Source organism: Rhinolophus sinicus, chromosome 15 (assembly GCF_057876585.1).
Source record: "Rhinolophus sinicus isolate RSI-liver-muscle chromosome 15, RSI-T2T, whole genome shotgun sequence".
Taxonomy (NCBI): domain Eukaryota; kingdom Metazoa; phylum Chordata; class Mammalia; order Chiroptera; family Rhinolophidae; genus Rhinolophus; species Rhinolophus sinicus.
Genome location: NC_142515.1, coordinates 84,029,390 through 84,056,132, shown reverse-complemented (window position 1 = coordinate 84,056,132; position 26,743 = coordinate 84,029,390). Strand labels below are relative to the sequence as shown.

Here is a 26,743-nt window from a genome sequence, read left to right as displayed (position 1 = left end):
GCCCACATGGCACAGTCTGACTCGATAGGGAGTGGACTTCCTGCCTCACTACCCAGGTGCAGAGGGCTGGCCACTGTGTGCTGGCAAGAACAATAGTAAAGATATTGATGGGTAGCATGTCCTGTGGTTTGCTCAGAAAGGATGTTTTAAGACTTTGTTCTAAAAGTTGTCGGTGAGCCTGTGACCTAGTATTAAGCACACTGAATTTAAGAGCCGTTATCACACAAGGTCCAATGCACAGGTGGGCCTACTGAAGTCCACAAAAGGAACACTGTGGCTGGAACCTGAAACAGATGGCATCACTGACATGATCCTCAATGTCCTCACCTTGAGAGTGGGGGTGAGGGGTAAGCATGAAATGAGGCACTTGTCCAGTCCCCAGGCTTCCCAGGCCCCAGGAGCATAGCCTCATCTTTCCTGGAGATTGAGCACAGGGGTGGGGCTTATATTATTTACATATTTGGCTCCGCCCCCTAGGACACGCTTCAAGGTTTGGCAGCCAGGCAACCCAAGAGGCAAAGCGAAGAGGTTCATGGCTAGGAGAGAATGACAGCTCTGACTTCTTGGCTGACCTGCTAGGTAGGACTTGGCCTTAGAGTCATTTTCCAGAAGAAAGAAAGGAGGCTTAGAGAGGGGAGGTGACTGGTAGGAGAGAACTGTCACACATCTGGGAAATGGTTCCGGACTGGCCGCCCCGGACCCAGCATACATGGCATGGCACCAAATATTGAAATGCATCCCATATAAACTATAAATCTGTTGTTAAAGGATTGTTATAATTTTGCATGTGAAATATGTGGGCAACTCATTTAACGTACGATGGGCTGAGAGTTCTCAGACAGGTTATTCGATTTTATTTGCATTTTCCCATTTTGGAACCATTAACCATTCCACCTTTCCCAGGTCTTAAAAATATTTCTGGGGCCTCCTGCCGGAAGGCTACACGCCGCTGGAGGACCGGAACAAGCCCTGGGCCCGCTTCCTGCTGTGGGTTTGTCTTATAGGGAGACCTCCGCCACCCGTACCGCCGTAGGGTCCCACACTACCCCAGGTCCCGCCCTGCTTTTCCCCGGGATCTCATCACAGCCCCATCGCCTCCTGGGGCGTGGACCTCAAGAAGATTCTCCCTATTCGCTACCCTCCGCCTTACCCTGCTTCCGGGGAACTCAGAACAGTCCCCCGCCCCCTGCTCTGGCCTAGTGCTGGGCACCCCCCCTCCTGGCCGAAACTCAGAATGGTCCCCTTCCCTTGCCCTGCACCGTTCCCTCCAACCCAGGTGGAGTTCAACACAGACTTCCATTCTCCCGCCTGCTTTCCACCTTGGGGGGACTCAAAGCTGCCCCCGACCCGCCCACCAGCGGGGTGGGGAGGGCACATCATAGATCCGCCCCGGTCCGTCGGTTCTCTCCCGTCTGATCACGCCGGCCCTCCAGTGTCACTGTCAAGAGTTTGATTTTGTTCTCAGTATGAGGGGAAAACCAGGGGTCAAAACGGCCCCTCTCACCCTCCTCCTCCTCCTCGGGTGTGTCATCCCAGAATCCCCACCCCCGGGGTCAGAACAGCCTCCCCACCCCGCTTTCCGCCCCGGGGCCGCCCCCTTCCCGCGAGCCGCGTGTCCCTGGCGCCGCCGGGTCCACGCGGTACTTGCGGCGGCGCAGCGGTTCAGTGAGGCTGCGCGGTGCGGGGTCGTCCAGGTCCTCCGGCTGCAGGAAGCTGCGGTCTAGCACCTCGGCCGCCTCCAGCCAGTTGGCGAAGCACGTGGGGCCCAGGCGCTGTATCTCATCGGTCGCGTCGCGAGTGAGCACGTCGCCGCCCGGCTTGAGTACCACCACCGCCGGCAGGCGCTGCACGGAGAACCGGCGTCCTAGGTCCCTGCGAGAAGGAAGGGTCAGTGATCCCAAGCCGGGGAGCCCCATATCCCTTCTCTTAGTACTTACTGAGTGCCTTCTGTGTGCACTGCCTGGGCCGGGCGCTGGGGACGCCCGGGGACAAGGACAGGCTGGGCCACATTTGCCTCTGCGCTGTGCCTCCAACACCCTAGATTTGCTCCCACCTCAGGGCCTCTGCATTGGCCGTGCCCTCTGCCTGGAGCGTCTCCCTAGACTTATGCCGGTTAAGACCCAGCCTCAAATCCAAACACCTCCTTTTCCCTCCGCTGTGCAAGCACCTCTTAGCATCCACCACATTGTATAATTTATTTCTCCTGTTTATTATTTTTCTCCCACAGTGGAATGTAGCTTCTCTAGGGCATGGATTTCTGTCTCCATTCACTGGTGTCCCCAGTGCCTGAAACAATGCAGGGCACAGAGGAGGTACTCAGGACATGTATATGGGATGAATGAATGAATGCTGTTAAATGCCATAAAGAAATATTCATCTGGGTGAGGGACTTGTGGACAGGGAGGGCCTCTCCAAGGAGGTGACCTTTGAGCTGAGAGCTGCAAAAGGAGGAGGGGGGAGATTGGGGGAGGGGTGTCCCAGGCAGAAGGGACAGCCCATGCAAAGGCCCTGAGGTGGGAGGGAGATTGGAATGCAGCCTGGATCACGTGGGCTCTCCAGGGTCATGGTTAAGAGTTTGGATTTTGTTCTCAGTATGAGGGGAAATCCAGTGAGAAACCATCCACAGCCCCAGGAAACCCCGAACCAAATTCCCTATCTAAGGCCAGAAGCACACACAGTCATCATGCAGTAAAGGGGGCTGCTAGACTGGGCCCATCGCCCACAGTTCTTAATTTCCGCCCACTAGGTTCTTGGGTGGCCCTTTTCCAGGCCTCCACACAAAGAACACATGGTACTTGCAAAACACCACAGGAGTAGGTCGCCTGACTTAGCAAATAGAAATACAGGACATCCAGTTAAATCTGAAAGCAAATATGGCAAAATGTTAACAATGGCTGTGGGTTTTCTTATGTACTTCTTGCAACGTTTTGGTATCTTTGAAAATTTTCATAATCAAGTATTAGGGTTTAAAAAGAATGAAAGTCTTGCTGCAGAAAAGGGGAAAGTTCTAAAATGGCCACAAACTAAAACACCGCTGCTCATTGTAAAGTTTGAATTCAACCACCTCTCTCTGCTCCAGCACCTTCCATGGCTCCCAGCTACTCTGAGGATTGCATCCACACTCGTTAAGGTGGCATTTGGGGCACTGCTACACATGGTGCCTGCAGACTGCTCACACCTGAAATTACTTGCAGTTCCCTGAACTGGTTGTTTCTCTGACAGCCTCCAAGCCTTTATGCTGTGCCCTCTGCCTGGATACCCTCCCCTTTCCTCATGCTTTACTCTCCCCTTCTCCCTGTCCTTAGGGGTCTCTCTTTAAAGCTACTTCTTCGGTGAGCACCCCTTGACCCCCAATCTCAGCCAGGTCTCCTATGGCATCCTCCCTTTGTCCTCTGAAACACTACTGTACTTTGCTATTATATATGAGTGTTTCACTCTTGTCCCCCTACTACCTTGTAAGCTCCCCAGAGACTAGATGGATATGGGCATGTGCACCCTCCTGTGTATCCCCCTGTTCTCCGTACACGGATTGGCACACAGGGGCTGCTCATCAACTCCAGATGGAGCAAATGTATCAACAAACTAATACTTCTCTCTCAGCAGAAACAGCCCCTCCTCCAGGAAGCGCTCCCTGACCTCCCCTCCCACCTCACCTCCTCAGGTCATCCTCAAAGGGCAGGAAGAGCCACTTCTTGGGCATGTCTCTGAGGAATAGGTCCTGCTGCTCCTCTGTGGGGTCCTGGGACACGTACACCAGAGCCAGCTGGGCTGCCCGAAGCACATAAAACTCATCTGTGAGCCGCACAAAGAAGTCCCTGAGGACAGGTGCGAAGGCCTGGCACTGTGGGCATGACCCGGCGCCGAAGAACAGCAGCACAAGCCGGTTGTCCAACCTGTGGCTGAGCTCCACCTCTGTGTCCAGCTCATCCTGGTCACTGTTGTTTCGGATCAGGATGTGGCCGGAGAACAGGGAGGACATGGCACCCTGGCTGGGGCTGGGGACAGGGTGGAGGGACCTTGTGTGGCCTTGGGCCTGATGGCTGGCTGCTGTCCCAGGATTAGGAATCTTAAAGAGGCCAGTTTAGTACCTCACTAATCTGCTTAAACCACCACCTGCTTCTGACCTAATTCTTCAGGTGCTCGCCTACAGGGGGCAGCAGCCCATGAGCCTCTTAGGGGACAGCAGCAAATGCACAGGATTGCAAAAGAAATCCGTCAGACTGACATACGAGTTTCAAAATATATTATTATGTGATGTAAAAATATACACTTCTTTGTGAACACATTAAGTAACCCTGATTCACGAGAGCTCTACTAATTACTGCAATTTCCGAGTTGAGATGTGCGTAAGTAGTGTTTTGAGGTGTCTGCCGTGACCAGGATGTGATACGAAAGTATCTTCAGTTTCCACGGATGACAAATTCACAGGGCTGGCAGATGCCTGCTTTGGCAGGATGTGAGAGGACATGCTAAATTCCAGTGAGAAGTTAATGAAAATAAAGTTGATTTTTTCCCCCTTGAATTCTGTCGGGGCAGCCCACCTTAAGATCCCGTGGTGGTGTACAGGTTGAAAATCAGGGCTACAGTATTTTGCAACCCTTCCATCAAGAAATGGAAACTAGTTTCCCTCTCTTTAAATCCAGGCTACTTTGTGATTTGCTTTGACTAACAGAATTTGGCAGAGGGTGTGAGTTTACAGGACAAGTCTTATCTGGCCTCCCACTGCCACTTATTTGTAATATTGCCTCAAGATGGGCCTGCCCCAAGTAAGGAAGCCAATGTAGCCCAGGGGTTGGCAAGCCTTTTCTGTAAAGGGCCGTGTAGTAAATATTTTGGGCTTTGTATGCCGTGTGGTCTCTATTGCAACTTTAAATTCTGCCACTGTCGTGCAAAGCAGCTCTAGACAATATGTAAATGAATTTATATGTCTGGGTTCCAATAAAATGCTATTTATGGATGCTGAAATTTGAACTTCATAGAATTTTCATGTGTCATGAAATATTAGTCTTTTGACTTTGTACAACCATTCAAAAATGTAAAAACCATTCTTAGCTCATGGTGAGCCAGATTTTGCCTGAGCTGCAATTTGCAGACTCCTAATCTATTGGATGAGAGGCCACATGGAGAACATCCAGCATCACCTGCCACACATGTCGTCCTCCAGCCCAGCCACCTGCAGAATGTCACAGAGTGACTGAGTTGGGTGAGACCAGCAGAGAAACTGACCGTCCAGGTAACCCATGGGATCCTGAGAAATAGTTGATTGCTATTGTATGAAGCCACTAAGTTTGGGGTAATTTGTTACACAGCAGTAGCTAACCAGAACACCTGGTCTAGAGGATTTTTCAGGACCTAGGAAAATGTGGGAGACTCTGAAAGGAACTTGGTATTGGCTTTAAATGATAAAAAGAAAACAGCAAAATCCTCATTACAAAGAGTTTAATGCACACTGCCAAGGCTCCATTCCAAAAGTATCCCTGTTTCACTCCATTTAGAAACAATTCCCTGGACAGATTTTCCTCACTTTAGCAGTACTCTGGGAAGTCCAACCTGTTGAATAATTCAAGAGGTCACTGAGAGCAAAATCATCCCAACAGTGGAGACCTCTTCTACGATGCTGATGAGGTGCTGGGGTGCCAGGCTTGTGTCCTCAGAACAGTTCTACAAGGTCCATGCGATTTTACCCTATTTTACAGGTGAAGCACAGAGCGTGGGAGAAGCTGACTCATGTAGCCAAATCAACCAGTGTGAATGATGTGTCGGGCTGTCAGCCAACTCCAATTTGACTTAGGCTGCCATCTACCCCAGCATTTTCAAACTGCAGTGCCCTTGCCATTTGGGGCCAGATCATTCTTTGTGTGGGGGCTGTCTTGTACATTATTTAGCAGCACCCCTGGCCTCAATGCACTAGATTCTAGTAACTTACTCTCCCCTTCCCCAGTTGTGATAATTAAAATGTCTTCAAAAATTATCAAGTGTCCCCAGGGAATAGTCACCTGCTCTAACCCTTTATCCAGCTGTAGTGGGTTGAATGGTGGCCCCCAAAGAGATATGACCACATCCTAACCCGCAGGACCTGTGACTTGACTTTATTTGGAAAAGGGGTCTTTGAAGATGTAATTAAATTAAGGATCTCAAGATGAGATCATCCCGGATTATCTAGATAGGTACTAAATTCAATGACAAGTGTCCGTATAAGAGACAAGAGAAGACACAGACATGCAAGGAGAAGGCCATGTGAAGACAGGGGCAGAGATTGGGGTGATGTGGCTACAAGCCAAGCTCACCTGGAGCCTGCAGAAGCTGGAAGAGGCAGGAAGGATTCTCTCCTAGAGCTTCCAGAGGGAGTGCAGCTGTTGACACCTTGATTTTGGACTTCCGGCCTCCAGAATTGTGAGAGAAGACATTCCCGTTGTTTTAAGACACCCAGTTTGTGGTCCTTTGTTATGGCAGCCCCGGGAAGCTCATATCCCTATTGTGGTGGGCACTTGACTGTGGTAGAGAAATCGCTCACTTCCATATGTTGTTCATGTTCTACTTATCATGAAATCCCCATGCTACGATATTTTGGTATTTTATTTCAATGTATGCTTCATTTCTCTCCTGGAAAGTTTGAAGAACTCCCTTTGCTGTGGTCCTGGAGTCACCCCAGGAAGGGAGACGTCCCTCAGGCTGTGCCCCAACACCTACTGTGTATCTGACCCCTTTTTTCTTCAGATGAGAAGCCCCTTGTCTTCAGTCTTTGTGCAGTGGGTGATCAATGAATATTTGATGCACAGTGCCCTGGGAGGCGGGAGTTATCACCCAGAAAGCAGGCAAGGTAGAGGAGAGAGGTGACCTGCCCAAGGCCACCAAGCTAAAGAGGGGCAGAGCCTGGTTTAGCCTTGCAGCCTGAGTTCTGTCTCCCTCTATAGGCCTCAGTTTCTCCTTCAGTGAGGTGGGGATAGGTTTATTCCTTAATTGTTCATCCAGAATCCCTGGGGACAGTTGTGTGTGAAAATGAGTAAAGGGAAACCTCACTAAAATGGAGTGAGAGGGCCATAGGGGGGCGCTCTCACACAGTACCACTCGATGTCAATTACAGACGCCAACAGGAAAAGATGTACATTGCGTCTCTTACAAGAAATCGACTACCCTAGTAACCCAGCCAGTGAGAAACGGTTATCTCCCTGAACTCTCACTTTTCTTCATTGGACTTTCTCTCAAAACAACCCTTCCCACTTTCTTCTTTTTTCTCCATAAAATAACGTTCCCTTCCTTTGTGGGACTTGCCTATGGCTTTTGCAATAGCTTGCTTGTCCCAAATTTCAATTCTTTGCTGTTCTCGAATAAACCTATTTTTGCTGGTAAAATAGCTGTTTGATTTTTAAGGTCATGTGTTTTGGCATTAGAAATTTTTCGTATCTTAGGAAGTAACTGAGGGCAAAAACTGCCATGTGTTGCATGACGTCCCTGGGGGAGAGGGGTAGCCCTTATGTAAAGGGGTAAAGAGGCATAAAAAACGATAATTGATCAATGGAAACAGCCTGGGTCAGCACAGGGGAAGTGGTCCCTTCACTCTAGTTGTGACACCACCTTAAGTAAAAGTTGGGTTTCCAGAGCCTTTTGGATTTCAAGATTGCGGACTGGGGACTGCTAAGAGTATCTCCAGGAGCTGTGGGCAGAGCTGTAAGAGATAGTCAAGTTTACTATTCAGTCCGGACTTTCAGTGTACTTAGTGAGATAAGGGGAAGAAGAAGAGGCAAAAAAGGGGGAGAAAAGGAGGAGGGAAAGCTGGAGGGTAAGGGGTTGGGGACAGAGAGAGAGGAGAGAAGACAGAGGAGAGGTGAAGTGGGGATGGGAGGAGGAGGTATAGAGGGAGCAGAACGGGAAGGAGGAGTGGGTGGAGGAAGGGAAGGAAGTAGGGGAGGGGGAACAAAAGGGGACGTGCAGGAAAGGGGGAGGGGAGGAAGAAACAAGCAGAGGGGGAGGAGGATAGAGGAGGAGAGAGGGAGGAAGCCGGAGAAGAGGGGGAAATCAGGGCAAGAAGGAGAAGGGGGAGGAGTAGTTTAGGGAGAAGGAAAGGGGAGGAGGAGGAAGGGCAAGCTCTCAACCCACATTTGTGAATTAGTGAATTTCAACTCGGAGCTGTAGGGACAGCTCCAGTCCTCAGTTTCTTTACCTGCAAAATAGGAGTAATCAAAATAGTGCTACCTGGCAGGATAAGAGTCCAGCTAGTTACTGGTCCTTGCGACGCCACTGACTCCTGGCCAAGAAAGTAGTGGGCCAGTGGCTGGCTCTGGGCCTGTCCTCCGGATCTGCCTCCTCAGCCCCCATTCCACCACTCTGGGCGGCCAGCAGGAACCAATGACAGCGTGGGGAACGAGTGCCTGCCCAGCCCTGTCCTCAAATGGTGCTGGAAGCAGGCCTGGGCCGCCTCCCAAGAAGAGCACAGGGAAGGTCGGCCAAGCAGGGCAGAAAACAAGCAGGGGTGGGGTGGGCAGGGGGCCAGAAGAGGAGGAGTCTGCAGGGAGGGATCCAAGGCTGAGGCCCGCGTGGACTCAGACCAGGCACAGCAGGGCTCAGGAGTCTGCAGAAACGGAGACCCCCTTCTCCAACGCCCCCACCCCTTAGGGCCCACCTGCTGGGGTTAGGTTTGGGGTTTTCTGTCTTGACCTGGTCATCCGTGCCTGCCTCCTGCCTGAGCTTCTGGGAGCCTACGAGGGAGCAGCCAAAACTGAGGGTCTGTGAGCGGCTCCAGGTCAGCCAGGGTATAGGGCAGTGTGCAGTCAGGACAGAGCAGTCCCCACCTGATCTGGAGTGAGGCTTTTGGGTCTCTGGGTAAGCATTTAGGACCTTGGGGTGGAAATAAAGGACTCCTGTGGGCGGGTGGGGGCCTGGTGTGTGGATTTTGTTCTCCCTGGTCTCCTGGGGTGTTACATTGAGACTTAACTGACAAGATTTTGGGATATGGATTTGGGATTAGATAGGTCCTTGAAATATATCTTTCACACTAAGGTGGAGTTTGGATTTAGAAACTTCTGGGTAGAAACTAGGTAGGGTGTGAGTTTAGAACTGCCTGGGTCCCTGGAATGTAGGTTTAAGATTGAAAAGGCTTTGGGCTTGGATTTAGGACAAGCTGGGGAAAGACTCCAGTACAGGCTGGGCCCGAGTGTGAACTGCAATTTCCCAGTCCCCCAGGGTAGGAGCCCTGGATGCCATCTAGAGCGGGACTGCGAGCGCCAAGGAGCCACGCCTTTCGGTTGCGGGAAGCAAGCGTTTCCTACACGCTCCGCGTGGGGCGGGCGAAACTTCGTTGTCATGGAGACAGCGGCTGTCTAAACCGGACCGTTCTAGCCTCCGGGTCTCGTTAGCTGTTGTCTCTCTGGTCCAGGCGCCCTCTCTGTGGTCGTGGCCTCCAGAAGGGGGCGGGCCTCCGCTATGCGGCTGAGGGGCTCTGAGCCAGACTGGTCGGAAGAGGACCTTGGGGTGGGCCTGGGCGGGCTGGTGGGGCGGGGCCTAGGGCTCTTGGTGGGCCTGAGGGAGGTCCGGAGGGTGGAGCGGGTGACCTGGGACGGAATCTGTGGCTGGGAATGCCAGCCAGCCCCAGGACTGGGGGCGGAGTCTGGCTCAGAACGGGCGGGGCGTGTGTTTATGGGCGGGGTCAGAGGCCTATCCTGGGGGTGGGGCCAAATGAGTGGCGGGGTGGTACAGGAGGGACAGGTGGCACAGGTGGTACAGGTGGTGCAGGAAAACCCGGGACGTGTGGTTGGACAGGCTTGGGGTCAGGAAGGGGGGTGGATCCTGGAACCGCGAACAGCGACAAGGTCATGGCATAGGGACGGAGTCCGCTGGAGTAACTGGAAAGGGCCTGGGTTTGTGGTGGGAACACGGTGGAGCCCAGGCTTGGGGGCAGAGTCGTGAGGGTGGAGCTTGGGTCTGGTGTCCCACACCTAGGTTAAGGCACGGGACAGGGCTTGACAGTGACTGACAGGGTGGAAGAGATGTGTATGGGGGCGTGGCCTGTACTAATGATTGGCGGAAAAGCGTGTGTCGGACTAGAAGGAAGGCCTGTGCTTAGCCTTGGACGGGGCGGAGCCCTGGGGGGGCAGAATATAACCGAGATGTGGCCAATCCCAGGCATGGGGGCGGGGTATGGTTCGGAGCAGGTGGGCCTGAGAAGGGGCGGGGCCCGGCTCCAAGCGGGAGGCCTGGACTCGCCCTTGGGGGCGGAGCTCATCCAGGGAGTTGAACTAGCCCTGGGGGCGGGGCCGGAGTGATCTGAGGCCTCAGCGCTCTCCACCTCCCCAGGATGCGGGCTCCGGGTGCGGGTTCGACCTCCATAGCCTCGCTGGTGCTCCTGTGGTTGCTGGGGCTGCCGTGGACCTGGAGCGCAGCGGCGGCGCTCGGCGTGTACGTGGGCGGTGGCGGCTGGCGTTTCCTGCGCATCGTCTGCAAGACTGCGAGACGCGACCTCTTGTGAGTGCAGCCCTGGCGTGGTCCCCGGCCGTGCGCCCTGGGGGCTAACACAATATAGAGACAGAGTGCGGGGCCCTCAGGGCCTGGGGGGAGGGTTTGGAGACTGGGGGCGGGGCTTGGGTGAGGGCGGGGCTACGGGCTGGGCCTGGGCCTGAAAGAGTGACGGGTTGGGGGGTTAGGAGGGGACCTGCAGGGGACGGCTTGAGGGTCTCTGGGGGTAGATGAGTAGGTTTCAGTGTTCTTGAGGCTGTGGCAACAGAGGGCTGGAGGGCAATTTGGGGGTCTGTGGGGAGTTGGTAGAGAACTGGGGCTGATTGGTGTTTGGTTTTATCTGTGGGGCCTTGGTGACTGTGGAAGGCCTCTGTGGACTCTTCAGGGATTCTGGCAGGTCCCTAGGAGTTCACAGGGTTGACCAGTGGTCCTTGGGGGCTTCCCAAACACTTTGGGTCTATTTAGGGCTTTTGAGAGGATGAAAGGGGTTCTTGGGGTGTCTGTAAAGGACTTTTAAGGTCTTTGAAGGGTGGGTGCCTCTTCTGGGCCATTTACAAGTTTCTCTGTGGCCAGGGGCTCTTGGAGAGTTGGTGCCTTTGCGGGACTTTGGAGGTTGTTCAGGGTCTCTGGAGAGGTTGCTATGTATTCCAAGACTTGTTTGGTGGTCTCTGGAGACTGCGATCTCGGGAAGAGATTCTGGTGTCGTATGCAGGCATCTTGGAAGGCCTCTGGGGTGTCTCTGAGGGCTTTGCTCAAAGGAGCTGTTGGGGATTCTCCTGGGGTGAAATAGGTGTTGCTGGGGGTCCCCATAGGTGCAAATCTCAGTAGTAGTCCCTGTGTGGGGGAGTATGTGAGGACCTGCTGTGGGTCTGCCAGGCTTGGTGCCTTTGCAGGTACCTTCTCCTCCTGGGGACACGGGGGATTAACCCATTGTAAGGGGGAAGAAACAAGTTCTATTAGCATCAGGGATGGTGTGGAGCTGGGAAAAGTTCCACTGCAAATTGACTGGTTCTGACCTTCTAGAACCTGTCCTTTCCTCTTCATGCTCTGGCCCATGCCCCTGCAGATTTGACTGTGTTCTCTGTTTACTAATCCTCCACAACCCCCATTTTCTGCAGGAGAAAGACTCAGCCTTCAGAGGTCCTGCTGCCCTATCCCCTGCTCTCTAACCTCTCCCCATAGGTTCACCTGGCCCCCAAATCATCCTTTTTTAAATAAATTTTATTGGGGGAACATTGGGGGACAGTATGTTTCTCAAGGACCCAGCAGCTCCAAGTAGTTGTCCTTCAGTCTAGTTGTGGAGGGCGCAGCCCACTGGCCCATGTGGGAATTGAATCCACAACCCTGCTGCTCAGAGCTCTTGGGCTAACCAACTGAGCCATCCGCCCCCGTGCCAAATCATCTTGCTTTGTTAGACTCAGGCTGCTTCATCTGCCTGGAACACACTGGGCCTCCTGCCTGGTGCCAGTTTATGATATTGCCTCTCTGAGGGGACACTCTGCTGAATTTTCCTGCTTAGCACCCTTCCGTGGCTCCTTGTTGCCCTTAGAATCTAGACCACACGAAGTTTCTGATCATGTCCCCAACCTCCTCTCTTTTGTCACTCTTGCAGCTACACTGCCCTCTTTGTTGTTTCTAAACATGCTCAGCTTTGTTTCAGCCCCAGGGCCTTTGCACTTGCTGTTCCCTCTGCCCAGATCACTCTTCCTCACTCTGTATTTTCATCATGCCATGGCCTAAATGTCATGTTCTCATAGATCCCTTCCCTGACACGCATCTCACACCCCCCATCCCCTCCACATGCAAACCTTGTTGCTCTCAGGCAGAGCAGCCAACATTTACAGAGGGCTCCCTTCATGCCAGGTGCTGTGCTAAACATGACTCCTTCAAACCCTCCCAACAATCCTGCTAAGTGGGTGCTCTGTTGTCCTCATCTTACAGATGAGCAGACTGAGGTACAACATGGTTTTGTCACTAGCCCAAGATCACACACACAGGTGGCAAGTTCATGGGGACAAGATTTGTACCCAGGCAGTGTGGTTCCAAAACTTGACTTGTAACACTAGCAGCATTTATCATTTGTAATTATCTAATGAGCCTGCTTTCTTGCCTTTTAATTCTTGGGTTTCGCTCCCCATATTAGACTGTGGACCCTGTGGGGCCTCAGGTGGAGACTGTGTTGGTTGTTGTAGCTCTGTGGCCCTGGCCTCCACTCAGGTTTGAACATAACAGGAGCATGGTTGGCAGTCCTTCCCTACCTTCTTGGGCTCGCCCAGGCCCAGGTGTGTCCCGTGGAGGCAGGATTATCCATGCCTGGCCCTGTCTCCCCTGGGGACAGGGCAGGAACGGGGTCCACTCCAAGTCCTTGACACAGGGCTTGACACACTTTTCTGTAGGAGGCAGCCTTGCAGATGGCCCCACCTCCTGGTCTTCATGCTCTTACCTGATTCCCTTCTTTTCAGAGTGGGCTGGACCTAGTAACTCACTTCTAATGAATAAAACGCAGCAGAAGTGATGGGATATTACTTCTGAGATTAGGTAATAAAAAGGACTGTGGCTCCCATCTTGGGTGCCTTCTCTTGGGTCACTCCCTTTGGGAAAAGCTGGCTGCCGTGATGTGAGGCAGCCTCGTGGAGAGACCCACATAAATGAACTTGAAAATGAATTATCTGCTAGTGAAACCTTGAGATGACCACAGCTTCAGCTGACACCTTGATTGTAGTCTTACAAGAGACCCCGAACCAGAACCACCCCACTAAGCTGCTCCCAGATTCCTGGCCCACAGGAACTGTGAGATAATAAATACTTCCAGTAGTAATTTGGGGGGTAATTTGTTATGCAGTAGTAGCTAACTAATGTAGCTTGTATAGTCCTCTCTGTGTACCAGGCCTTGTTCTAATGCTCTCCCAGCCCTGTGAGGAAGGAATATTTATGAACCCCATTTTACATGTTGGAGAACCAAGGCACAGAGAGGTGAGGTCATTTGCCCAGGAACACACAGCCAGGAAGGGGTAGGGCTTCAGAGTCTGTGTTCCTGGCCTCTGTGCTATGCCGGGGTGGTGGTGGGGCCTGAATTTGGACCCTGGATTCAGAAAATAATTTAAGCACCCTGCCCCAGTTCTCCCAACTTGTCCTGTAATCATGGCATGAAATCTGACCACATTTAACCTTGTTGGTTTCTTCCTGCCCCCGGTGAAAACAGGAGGGGGCAGAGGAGCAGAGGGACTAGGAGAGGTCTTGGGAAGGGCCCAGAAGCAGAGAGTGGCCACTTTGTCCCCAGGGTGGGGATGGCTTGGGCTGCTGCCCAGGCATGTGGCTGGAGCGGAGCACTGGTGTCCACTGCCCGCCTGTGTGGGTGTGCTCCAGAGAGCCTGGGGACTAAGGCAGGATGGACAGGAGACAGGCCATGAGGGTTGTGCCCCTGCTCTGAGTGCTCACATACCCGGAATGTGACCAGCTGCAGCCTCAGTTCCTTTTTCTTACTGTGTCATCTGTGGACGGGGAGCTTCCTTGCAGGGGCTGCTTCCTGTGTTTCCCAACCTCGCTGATGGCCCTCTCCCCATGGCTATAACAGTAGTACTTCTATGGGCCTCTTGGGGTGCTTTATCAGGGAAACTCTAAGGACAGCTGGGCACACAGTAGGCACTCAAATGTGTTGATTCTGATGCCATCAGCTGGCAATGGGTGCCTTGGTGGCTATGTAAGCTGGTGGTTAGGAGCTTGGTGGCTGGACCCAGCATGTCTAGCTGTGGATTTTGGCTGTGCCCCTTCTTGGCCCGTGGACCATTGCCCTCTGTGTCCCAATTCCTTCATCTGTAAGAACAGTCCTTATGCAATGCCTCTCCTTCAAGAAGCATGAAGTAATCACCTGCTGTGTGCACCATGGGCACTTGGCCTGCCTTCATGGCCAGCCTGAAGAGGAGCAGAAGGATTCTGCCAGGGGACCTTGTTCTGGGTTGTTTTGTCCCTGTCTCTTGTGTGACCTTGGGCGTGCTAATTTACTTCTCTGAGCTTGCAGCTCATCCATCATCTGACAAATGGGGATCTTAGGACACTACTTTGGAGAGTAGCCGTAAGTTAGTAAGTTAGCCGGAGAGTTAGCACAGTGCCCAGCACATAGTAGGTACTCAAGAAACACAGAGGCTGCTCATCTTAGCTCCTCTATTTATTAGTTGAATGGATGAGCCATGGGGCTTTGACCAGGCAGGGGGATGTGTAAACAGCTAACTTTTAATATTTTATGTCTTTACTTATTTTTTGTAATAGTTAATATATAATACATGTTACACACATCAAATGTTCTAGAGGGTTGTGCAGGGAAAATTGACCTCTCTTCAATGCCCCCAGCCCTGCAATTTATTTCCTCAGTGTCTCTTTCCCAAGATATGGTTATGGAAATCTGTATAGACCTTGTCTTGTTCTCTGTGCCTAGAAATGTGCACATTTTCCATCCTGTTTCGCACATTTTCCAGCCTGTTCCTCACCTGGTGCTCTCTTTCTTCTTTCCACCATCACTTGTAATTTTCACTTTTAAGTAAGTCACAGAAGATTCAGGATGAAAGACTCTAAGCCAACTACCTCGAGCAGCAAATGCCTGCCCCACACCCTCTGCCCGCATTTTCCTTTCCATGCTGGGAATGACTCTCGCCTCTTGTGTAACTCTGACCCAGTCTGGCCCATTTGGGGAATCTCTGCTGTTATGGGAGAGCAGTGGGCCGAGCCCTGGGAGGCTTTAGGGTGGGGGGCAGGAGCAGCAAGGATGTTTGGAGGAACCCATTGTTTGGCAGGCATTTGGGGCTACGCATAGCTCAGTGCTGGTGGGTAGCATGTGTTTGGTTGCTGGGGTTCCGCAGGGTCACAAAACCCTGGTACTTTCCCAGTAGCAGATGAAGGGGCTTCCAGGGGCCTCCAGGGTAAGCAGTATGACCCAAGCAGGAAGTTTCATAAATCTCATCAGAACCCTGACCCCTTGTTTTTAAAAACTTCAGATGCCAGCGGCCTGTATATCCTCTCCCGTAACAAACCCACCTTCCCACCGGGACCTCATCTCCCTCCACTCCCTCTCGCCTGATTCCCGCCACACTGACCTCTGCTCTGGTTCTCAAATGTGCCTCATTCCCCAGGCCCATTCCCACCCCATGCTCTTTGCACTCACTGCTTGTACATCCCAGCTTTCCCCATGGCTACTCCTTCTAGCCTTGTCAGGCCTTGCTCAGACGTGACCTGCCTGCCTGTCTCCAGGGCCACTGCCACCCCTGCCCCTGTCCACGTCTCTATGACTGCATTACCAGTCAGGGCCTTGTCACCAGCAAGCACTTCCCTTGTGCTCGTTCATGTATGAGGAGGGAGTTCTCTCTCCTGGGAGGACTGTGAGCCCCTGAGGGTCAGATATGGTCATCTCTGAGCTGAAAACAGTGCCTAGCACACACAATAGATACTGGTACACATCAGCTGCCTGCGTAAATGAAGGAGGAAATGAATGAATGAATGAATGAATGTCAGTGCTGAGGTCTGCTGTGGACATGTTGAGTCCAAGGATATAAGGAAGCCGTTGCAGGGAATCAAGGAGGCAGGGGGGACGTAGCGGGGATGCAAAGGATGGATTTGATAATGAATTTGACGTTAAAGCTGGTGGGACACGATGGCTAGATGAGGCCTCAGTAGGGGCAAAGTCAAGACTATGCCTATGTTGGGTAGGGAAAAGCAAGCTGCTGGAACAGTCCATTCCCCAATGCCAGTGGCTTAACCCAGCTCAAGGTTACCTCTCAGAGCCAGAGACTCTGGGTGGCGGGACAGGGAGCCATATTAAAGCCTGGGGAGCCACTTGTTTCTTGAGCTGCTGCCCTAAGAAATGCTGGATTTCTTGGTTCTGTGATCTGAAGCAATTTTTGTTTACTTAAAACAACAAAATAATTCATTTCTTACTCATCTGACGGCCTGGCATCGTGGTGGCTGCTTACCTCCACATGATCATGGAGAGACCTGACTACTTCCAGTTGGGGGTCCTGCTCCCTCCTACTGTGTTTCTCCGGAAATAAGACCTAATTTTTGGGGAAACATGGCAGTATCCACTAGCTGGTGGGGAAGGGGGAGTGAGACACCTGCTTCAAACGCTCATCACGTTGCATCTCCTCCATCTCTCTACTAACAGGTCTTGTAGCTTCACCTGGGGCAGAGGCCGCTTTTTCCCTGGCCACCTGTGCCTGGTGCCATCCAGTGACTAGAGGGTGGAGCAGCTGCCCAGCTCAGGGCTCGACCCTGGGCCCTGGTTGGGGCAGGTGGAGCATAAGGAGTAGAAGCTAGAGGTGGTGGGGGTTCAGCGTGGGGCACTTGGGACGTCCCAGGGGAGAGAAATGAAGACAGGACTAGGCCCTCAGGGTCACCGAGCAAGCTGGATGGAGGAAGGCAGAGCAACTCTGATTTGTACCGCACGGCCTGGCCAGCTTTGAGAATCCATCCATGTCCTCTGGGCTGGTTGGTAAATGGCCTTTAGTGCCCTCAGAGACCCACCAATCAAAGGGTCCTCTTTGAACCCTCACCGCCCTCAGGGGTGCAGGGACCTTTTCCTCTGCTTTCTCCAGATGGGGACACGGGGCGGAGGCTTGGGGGCAGAGGTCATCCGGGGCTGGGCCTGGTACCCAGTGACACCATCCCCTCCGTCCCCCCCTCCCAGCGGCCTCTCTGTGCTGATTCGCGTGCGCCTGGAGCTGTGGCGGCACCAGCGCGCCCACCACACCATCCCGCGGATCTTCCAGGTCGTGGCTCGGCAGCAGCCTGACCGCCTGGCCCTGGTGGATGCAGGCAGTGGCGCGTGCTGGACCTTCGCTCAGCTGGAAGCCTACTCCAATGCCGTGGCCAATGTCTTCCACCAGCTGGGCCTCGTGCCAGGCGACGTGGTGGCCATCTTCCTGGAGGGCCGGCCCGAGTTCGTGGGGCTGTGGCTGGGCCTGGCCAAGGCGGGTGTGGAGGCTGCGCTGCTCAATGTCAACCTGCGGCGTGAGCCCTTGGCCTTCTGCCTGGGCACCTCGGGCGCCAAGGCCCTCATCTTCGGAGGGGAACTGGCAGCGGGTGAGGCTGGGTGTGGGCATCATATTGGGCAGGGGCCTGGGGCTGCCTGGGGCAGGCAGATGGTGCATCCCAGGCCTTGGGAAGGGCCTGCCCATCCTTGACCATGACACGTCTGTTTGGGGCTGTAGCGGTGGCTGAGGTGAGCGGACAGCTGGGGAAGAGTCTGCTCAAGTTCTGCTCTGGAGACTTGAGTCCTGAGGGTGTCTGTCCAGACACTCAGCTCCTGGACCCAATGCTAAAGGAGGCGTCCACAGCCCCATTGGCCCAGTCTCCTGGCAAAGGCATGGATGGTGAGTCCAGGGTAGGGGCCCCCTCCGCCATTAATGCCCATCCTGTCCCCTCATTCCGTCTGCCAAGCACCCAGTTCCCAACACTCGCATCTCCCACAGATCGACTCTTCTACATCTATACGTCAGGGACCACGGGGCTGCCCAAGGCTGCCATTGTCGTGCACAGCAGGTAAGGGGCCCTTGGGCACTGTCCTCAGCCCAGAGAGTAACTCCAGACCTTCTCTACAGCCTGACCCCCAAACCCTAGCTCCTGTTGGGGTCTGTGGGCATCTTGATCCCAACCCCATAAAAACCAAGGCCCATCCCAGGAGGCAGTGGTGCCCTATGCCTGGTGCTCTGGGCCCCCCCGTTGCCCTACTTCTTCCCCACATCCAGCCCTTCAGCAGAGCCTGTCCCCTCAATTTGTCCACTTTTTTCCACATACCCCCCTTCACTTGGACCCCCCCCCCCAACCCTCCTCGGCCTCCTGCCGCCCCCACTGCTGTACCTGATGTCCCTGCAGCAGCCACAGGCGTGTTTAGAGTCCTAAATCATACCTCCCCTGTGCCAAACCTCCCTGTGCTTTCCTCGGCCCTCAGAATAAAATCCCCATTTGTTTTGTGTGGCCCTGCCACTTCTCTGATGTCGTTTTCTTCCTCTCTACCCCTTGCTCACTCCCTTCTTGGCCCCTCACATTTCCTCAGACTTGCCAGATTCCTTCTGGCCTCAGGGCCTTTGTTCGTGCTATGCCCACCACGTGGGTACCCTTCCTTAGCTTGCCTCCTCAGCTCCTTCTGGTTAGGTCTCAGCTCAAGCGTCACTTCTCCAGAAAGGCTCCCCACCCTCCCTGGCTGTGTCACCTTCAGCCTCTCTGTCTCCTCTCCCTATTATAGTCCTTAGGGCACCCAACATTATGGAAAATTTCTCTTTATCTGCTGCATGTGCGTCTCCCACCAGCCCCCTGTGAGCTGGGCTGGCTCAGCCTGGCTCCCTCCTGTGTCCCCATTCCCAGCTCTGTCCCCTCACTCCCATACCCTAGGGGACTGTAGTCCCAGCCCCTGCACTCCCTGCACCCACAGGTACTATCGCATCGCAGCCTTCGGCCACCATGCCTATAGCATGCGGGTGGCAGATGTACTCTACGACTGCCTGCCCCTGTACCACTCAGCAGGTACGAAGAGGAGGTTTGGGCAGGGCTGGGTGGGGTTGAAGACTGGGGACCCCTCACTAAGCTTGCCCTCTGTAGGGAACATCATGGGCGTGGGACAGTGTCTTATCTACGGACTGACTGTCGTCCTCCGCAAGAAGTTCTCAGCCAGCCGCTTCTGGGATGACTGCGTCAAGTACAACTGCACGGTCAGGCCCCACCCCCTCCTGCGGGTCCACCATGATGGCACTGCCTGCTCCCCCTTCCTCTTCAGGGCCCCTGGATGGGGACAGAAGGGTGGCCAGTGTTTCTTGAGCATGTGCTCTATATCCAGCGCAGGGTTAAACCGTCCATGTGTAAACTCACTGGCTCCTTATAACCTCTTGGAAGTGGGCAATGGCATCATGCCCATTTTGCAGATTGGGAAACTGAGGCTTGTAACAAGGCTGGGATGGGGCCCAGGTTGCCTGAGTTCCCTAAGGCACTGCCTCCCTGTGCCTTGGGCCCTGTCAGGGAGGGTCTTCCCTGCGGGTGGCTGCATGGAAATGAGACTAGTGGGTGTAATCACTGCCCTGGGCTCTGTAAGGCCACAAGGTATGGGGCTTCCAGGAGGGGTGAGCATGAGGCAGAGGAGGAGAAGGACATCTGCAGTCCTGGAGAGCAGGTGGGCTAAGACATATCCCTTCCTCTCCTTTCCTCCCCTCGGTGAGAAGAACCCAGGCCAAGGATTTTAGTGCTGTTGGGGTGGAAATACAGGTGCTAGCCCATTTCTCCAGCAGGAAGGAGGGAAGGTTGGGAGAGAATGGGGTGTGCCAAGGGACTGGCAAATTGGCAGGTACCACCCCCCCTTGGACAGGTGGGGCCCAGAGAGGTTCAGCCACTTGCCCAGGTCACACAGCTGGGCAGGGCAGGGGCTCTGGGCAGAGCATCCTGGGGTACCCTGTGGGGCAATGACTATGTTCTGCTCTGCTTTTGAGGATTTATGCTCCACTTGTAGGAGAGGTCTTGGGGAAAATTGCTAATCTGAATCTTGAAATGCAGAGTCTGGTTTTTAAAATGTAATTATTGAGAGTTACAAATACATACAAATGTGGACAGAAAAGTATAGGGGATTCCCAAGCACCTGTCACTGGCTCCAGGGGCCATCAATCATTCTGTCCTGCCCCCTTCACCCCCACCCACATTCCACTTTCTGTATTGTTATGAAGCCACCAGACAGCAATGTGCTTTTTGCGTAGATGTTTCAGGAAAATCTCTGAAAGATGAGGACTATTTTTGTTTTTTAAACTGAGGTGAAATTCACATAAATAAAGTTAGCCATTTTAAAGTGAACAATTCAGTGACATCTAGTACATTCAGTGTTGTGCAACCGTTACCTCTATTTAGTTCCAGAAAATTTCCATCCAAATGGAAACCCCCTCCCCATTAGCAGTCACTCCCCATCCTCCTCTAATAACCCCTGACAACCACCAATCTGCTTTCTGTCTCTGGATTTGCCTGTTCTGGACATTTCCTGTAATTGGAATCATACTGTGTGTCTATTTGTGTTTTGTGAGGACTGTTTTTAAAACAAAAGATTTAAAAGCAGGGTCTCAAAGAGATATTTGTACAGCCATATTCATAGAAGCATTATTCACAATAGCTAAAATATGGAAGCAACCCAAGTATCTGTCGACAGATGAATGGAAGAGCAAAATATTTCCCCATCCATACAATGGAATATTATTCTGCTATAAAAAGGAAATTCTGACACCTGGTACAATGTGGGCAAACCTTGATCACATTATGATAAGTGAATACGCCAGACACAAAGGAACAAATACTGTGTGATCCCACTTATATGAGGTCCCTAGAGGAGTCAGATTCATTGAGACAGGTACCGTGTTTACCCAAAAATAAGACCTAGCCGGACCATCAGCTCTAACGCGTCTTTTGGAGCAAAAATTATTATCAGACCCGGTCTTAATTTTTGCTCCAAAAAATGTGTTAGAGCTGATGGTCTGGCTAGGTCTTATTTTCGGGGAAACACGGTAGTAGAATGGTGGGTGCCAAGGGCTGGGGTGGGGGAATGGGGAGTTAGTGTTTAATGGGGACAGAGTTTCAGTTTGGGAAGATGAAAAGTTCTGGAGATGGATGGTGGGATGGTTGTTCAACAATATGAATGTACTTAATGCCACTGAACTGTGCACTTAAAAATGGTTAAGTGAACGTGGTTAAGACAAAGTGCCTTTGTCTTTCCACACCCACTCAGATGTATACCCTGAGTGTACACAGACACCCTGACACCAGTCATAGCTGGGGGTCCAAGGTTGAGGATCCCCTCCCAGCTCCTGTCCAGGTGCCGCCTTCATGGGGCACCAATGAGCAGGTGACTCCGTGGACAACTGGAGCTGGGTCTGCTGTGACTTCAGGGAGGCGACAATGAGCACATACCTGACGGTGGTCCCCTCCCAGGAGCAGCCTGGACAGCCTGGGCTCAGCTGGCCGGGCTCTCAGGGTCAGCGTGGGACAGCAGAGAGCACATGGGCTCTGGGCTGAGGTGGCCTTGTGGGGTGTCAGCACTGTGGCTTGCCTTCCTGCCTTGCGTGGGGTGCAGGAGGTGCGGGATAGAGACTGCAGAGGGGAGTGGAGGGACCCAGATGCATCCACTCGCATAGAAGGCACATCTGTACCCTTGAGAGGACTGAGCTGTTTCCCCAGTTATCATCCTTAGGGGCCATTTTTTTATAGCACTATGGGTGTGGGAAGGTGTCCTGGGGTGTCGAGCTCTCCTCCAGCTCTCGTGACCGCTCATGGAGTGCTCCCCCTCTGCCAGGTGGTCCAGTACATCGGGGAGATCTGCCGCTACCTGCTGAAGCAACCAGTGCGAGAGGCAGAGGGGCGGCACCACGTGCGCCTGGCCGTGGGCAACGGGCTGCGGCCGGCCATCTGGGAGGAGTTCACCAAGCGCTTCCGCGTGCGCCAGATTGGCGAGTTCTATGGTGCCACTGAGTGCAACTGCAGCATCGCCAACATGGACGGGAAGGTAGGCACAGCGGGGCGCCAGCCGTAGGTCGGGGTATAAGGACCCCTGTGGCCCCGGGGTTCACAGGAGGGGGTGTATGGGTGGAGGAGGGGGAATCTCCTTGGACGACTCCCCACGAAAGGCACACGGGGACCCTCCTCCAGCGTGCAGTTAATCATGTGACTGTTGCCCTTGCATTCAAGTCCATGGTGTGGCTGTGTGCCCTGGGCACGTGCCTCAGCCTTTCTGAGCCTCAATTTACACCTGGGGAAGTGGCAGGGAGAGCAGGGCTCAGAGTCACTTAGGGTAGAGGTGGGGTGCTGATTCCCTCCTACTGGGCAAGTCTCTCAGGCTCCTTGGGCCTCAGTTTCCTCTTCTGTAAAAGAGATTAACAGTTCATCGAGTGTGTTATGCTTATCCAACATCCTGAGCTCAGTGCAGCGCCCCCCACTGGCAGCTCTGTGCACAGATGAGCTCTGTCCGTGCCCCCACGTGGCTCCAGGATCACTCCAGGTGCCCACTTCTTGCCAGTGTAGAGGGTTTTATAGACCAGGCGATGGAGGGGGCATGAGTTCTGGGGGGGGCATCACTCTACTTAATACCCTTATTTTTCAGATCACTCCAGGTCATTAGCTGGGGTGACACTGGGAATGCTCTTCCAGGCCCTGGGGCAGACGAGGCAAGGTGTCGGGGAGGACAGTGTGTCACCCCGGGCTCCTTGCCAACTCAGTTGCCTTATCCCAGGTCGGCTCCTGTGGCTTCAACAGCCGCATCCTGCCCCACGTATACCCCATCCGGCTGGTGAAGGTCAACGAGGACACCATGGAACTACTGCGGGATGCCCAGGGTCTCTGTATCCCATGCCAGGCTGGTGAGTGCACACAACTGGATCTAGAATCACCCCTCATGTGTGATTTAAGCCTGTCCTCTGGGAGCTGGGGCCCTCACCCCCTGTCCACCCAGTGCAGCCTGAGTGCAGGTGGCCTTCTCCCCAGGGGAGCCCGGCCTCCTCGTGGGCCAGATCAACCAGCAGGACCCACTGCGTCGTTTCGATGGCTACATCAGCGAGAGTGCCACCAGCAAGAAGATTGCCCAGAGTGTCTTTCACAAGGGTGACAGCGCCTACCTCTCAGGTATGCACACTCTGGGGGCTGGCTGTGGGGATGGTGGCTGCCCTCTCACCTGCCCCTCTCCCCTCTGCCAGGTGACGTGCTGGTGATGGATGAACTGGGCTACATGTACTTCCGGGACCGCAGTGGGGACACTTTCCGCTGGCGTGGGGAGAATGTGTCCACCACTGAGGTGGAGGGTGTGCTGAGCCGCCTGCTGGGCCAGACAGATGTAGCTGTGTACGGGGTGGCTGTGCCAGGCAAGCTGGGCCTTCAGGGGTGGTCCTAGGGTATGGGCAGCCCCAGAGAAGCCCAATCAAGAGGAGCTTGGGAGTACAGGGGCCCTTGGGCAATGCACAACCTGGCCAACTGCAAACACCAGCTTGGTGGGAGTCACTGGATCTAGAATCACCCCTCATGTGTGATTTAAGCCTTTTTCCCCATCCAGAAAAATGGGATTATTAAGAGGGACTCTGATCCAGGGTTGCAGGAGTGCAGCAGGAGCTCAATAGAATGTTTGCTGCTTTGGCGAGTGTTAGCCCAGGTGGAAGGGACTGGAGATCAGAGGCCAGGGGCCGCTGTTTGAGTGTATATCTCGTCCCATGGTGGGGTGAGGGATGGTGTTCTTAACCGAGCCTCTGTCTCTAGGAGTAGAAGGCAAAGCAGGTATGGCAGCCATCGCGGACCCCCACAGCCAGCTGAGTCCCAACGCACTGTACCAGGAGATGCAAAAGGTGCTGGCGCCCTATGCCAGGCCCATCTTCCTGCGCCTCCTACCCCAGGTGGACACCACAGGTGCGCGTGCCACCCACCCCCAAGTCTGTTGGTTCAGCAATCATTTACGTATTTGTCCTGGTTCAGGCCCCTGGGGCCAAGTCTGACATAATGGTTCACAGCCAGCAGGCACTGTGGGCTTATGCAGGACCCTTCTCTTGTTTTATTTATATAGTTATTTATTTCCATTGCTCACTCCCACCCCCACTAGGCGTCCTGCAGTGTTGTGTGTCTCTGCATTTTTCTGATGACTAGGAAATTTGAGCAAATCATCTCACACCTCTGATCTTTCTCAGATCTTTCATCCATCTTTGTATTGCCTCTCTCTTTCTTTTTGATTTGTGGGAATTCCTCATAATGGTCTGGATGTTAATTCCTTAGCAATTTCAGACATTGTAAGTTTCTCCTCCTATTTGGGAGTTTGTTCACTTTGTCCATAGATGGCCTTTGTTAGAAAGACTTAGTTTTGACACATACTTATCCTTTAAAAAAAATCTGGGGTGGCCAGTTAGCTCAGTTGTTTAGCACGTGTTGCTACCAACACCAGTCGATCCCTGCGTGGGCCACTTGGAGCTGCAGCCTCCTTAAAAAAAAAAAAAAAAGTCTTAGGTTTATGCTTTTGAAGTTTTGTTTTAAAAAAACAAACCTTCCCAACTCTAGAACGCACAGGTGTCCTTCCTCACTTTTTAATACTAACCCCAACCTTTATCTTTCATAAAACTCTTCTTTAATTGTTCACTGAGGGAGTGCAAACATTTCCTTAAAGCCTGGATAGTAAATATTTTCAGTTTTGCTGGCCATACAGTCTCTGCCCGAACAACTCAGCTCTGCCCTGTAGTACAAAAGCAGCTTAGACCGTGCATGAATGAATGGGCATGGCTTTGTGCCAACAAAACTTTATCTACAAAAATAGGCGGTGGGCCAAATTTGGTCCATGGCCTGGGCTGTAAATTGCTTGGCTCTAAGTTGCCCTGGGCTGTAAGTTGCTGACCCCTAACCTATTGTGACAGACCTTGCCATGCCTTCATCTCTTGGGGGGTGGACAGGTGTCCAGGAAGGGAGTACCCAGAGTTTCAGGCTGTGATGGGGGTGGTCAAAGAGGCCTCCCTGGTGGAGGGGGCATGAAGCTGGAATCTGAAGGACAAGAGGGAATTGGGCAGGCAACACGGGGAAGAATGTTCCCAGACGAGGGGATGGCCTATGCAGAAGTCTGGAGGAGCAGGAGAAGATGGTGAGTTGGGGGCTCCTGGAAGCCTCCTGCTGAGTGCCTACCCCTCCCACCTCCACCCACACCCCCACAGGCACCTTCAAGATCCAGAAGACGCGGTTGCAGCACGAGGGCTTCGACCCACGCCAGACCTCGGACCGGCTCTTCTTCCTGGACCTGAAGCAGGGACACTATCTGCCCCTGGACCAGGATGTCTACACTCGCATCTGCTCGGGTGCCTTTGCCCTCTGACACTCCTCCTCTGCTGTCCAGAGATTCCTGGCCAGGCCTGGCAAGCAAGGTGGGCAGGAGCCAGACAGCTCTGCCCTGTCCTGGGGCCGAGAAACTGGACCCCGGGAAGAACCCGTGTCTCTCCCCTTCCCTCACTGTCCTCTGCCTGCTCCCCTGCGCGCTCTTCTTGCCCTGCTCTGCCTTCTTCTGCTCCTGTGTCTGTGTGTCTCTTCTCCCTGCTTCCTGGCCTCAGCCTCCCTGCTGTGCCCATCTGCCCTTATCTCTTCCCTCTTTTCCTCCATCTCTTCCCTTTCTCCTCCCCTGTTCTGTCAAATGCAGAGCAGACATTCCCTGGGAGTTGTGGCCTGCATGGGGCCTCCATCTGTCATCCCCGTTGGATCTTAGACCCAGAATGGGGCCTCCCCACCTCCCTCTCAGCTGTGCCTTAAGGGCCCCCACCCAGTCCAGGCCTCCTGAGGCTGCTGGGTTTCAGGATGTTGTAGCCCTGTGTGAACTCCAGGCAGGCCCCTGGCCCTCCCAGCCAAATGGAGGAGCTGGGGGTGGTCTTCCCGTCCCACACTGGGTGCAGGGGTCATTGGCAAGGGACCTCCAGGTCAGCTGGAAATTGCTCCTAGGTTGGGCCAGTTGCCTTTGGTCCTTTCCTTGTCTGGTGGGTCTCCTGTGCCATCTGCCTTTCCTGATGCCCTGGAAACTTCCAGAATCGATGGTGACCACTTGGATGTTGCCCCTGTGTAGGTGTCCCTGTTCAGGCATCTCCACGGAGCTCCTGCTAGAGGGGCCCTGAAGACTGTGCTAGGTGGCTGGTGGGCCCACCAATCCGATACTCACGCTGGCAAGGGCCTCTTGGATGTCCCCATCCAGTGTGGCTACTTTGGGAGAGGGGGGATATCTGCTGTTGGTGGCTTCTGAGATGGCCTCAGGTTCCAGCTGTTGAATGTCCCTGCTGGCCTTGCTAGGGACAGCCCAGACTCTGTGTTGGTGGTGACATCCCACATAACCCGACTGAGATGGCTTGGACATCCCCATCGCCTTTGTGGGTGGCTCATCCCGGACTCCTCTTGTTGGGACCGGCCACCCTGACCACCCATCAGTCCCTCCAGCAGCATTGTCCAGCACCTTATACCAGTGGGGCCAGTAGTGAGTGACTGTGCGTTGTTTCACGTGGGCCTTTCTAAGCACCAAGGTTGTTTCCTAGTTGAATTTAAGAAATAAACCTGCAGAGTATCCAGTGCCTGATGGGAGCCGAGTTGTTCACTGTTCCACGTGGCACAGAACACGTCTGAGTCTTAGAAGTCAGGACCTTCACTGGGGAACATGCTCACCAGACACAAGCAAAGCAAACGCGGCCTTTTCTTGTCCCATTGCCTGTTTGCCCACCTGCACGTTATCTGGGGACATGGGGACTCAGGTCAGCATTCTTGCCACCTCCCTGTAGCCTCTGGGGCCTCACAAAGCCTTGCACCA

General features: G+C 53.6%; 2 protein-coding genes and 1 long non-coding RNA gene across 6 annotated transcripts; 1 reads left to right on the top strand and 2 right to left on the bottom strand.

The window, feature by feature from the left end:
- Positions 1–831: 831 nt before the first annotated feature.
- NXNL1 (nucleoredoxin like 1) lies at positions 832–3,979 on the bottom strand. The gene is made up of 2 exons (XM_019736720.3): positions 3,654–3,979; positions 832–1,872 (listed from the first exon to the last, which is right to left on the bottom strand). Exons 1-2 carry the CDS (start codon positions 3,977–3,979, stop codon positions 1,554–1,556), a joined length of 645 nt encoding a protein of 214 aa, XP_019592279.3. The 3' UTR covers positions 832–1,553.
- Positions 3,980–5,422: 1,443 nt separating this feature from the next.
- LOC109449952 (uncharacterized) lies at positions 5,423–8,451 on the bottom strand. The gene is made up of 3 exons (XR_016019012.1): positions 8,194–8,451; positions 6,288–7,666; positions 5,423–5,550 (listed from the first exon to the last, which is right to left on the bottom strand). It is a non-coding gene; the product is annotated as an uncharacterized LOC109449952 (long non-coding RNA).
- A 79-nt stretch (positions 8,452–8,530) lies between these two features.
- Positions 8,531–26,510, top strand: SLC27A1 (solute carrier family 27 member 1). Of its 4 annotated transcripts, none has more exons than XM_019736884.3 (13): positions 8,531–8,820; positions 10,291–10,458; positions 17,123–17,517; positions 17,646–17,807; positions 17,907–17,976; positions 18,866–18,957; positions 19,033–19,142; positions 21,749–21,958; positions 22,682–22,808; positions 22,933–23,070; positions 23,142–23,306; positions 23,695–23,841; positions 25,122–26,510. In XM_019736884.3, exons 2-13 carry the CDS (start codon positions 10,292–10,294, stop codon positions 25,277–25,279), a joined length of 1,941 nt encoding a protein of 646 aa, XP_019592443.2. In that variant the 5' UTR covers positions 8,531–8,820; position 10,291; the 3' UTR covers positions 25,280–26,510. The 4 variants fall into 4 exon arrangements, with proteins under 4 accessions (XP_019592443.2, XP_074194030.1, XP_019592446.2 ...); XM_019736887.3 differs by having other exon boundaries at positions 8,548–8,722; XM_019736885.3 differs by having other exon boundaries at positions 8,548–8,740.
- Positions 26,511–26,743: the final 233 nt, after the last annotated feature.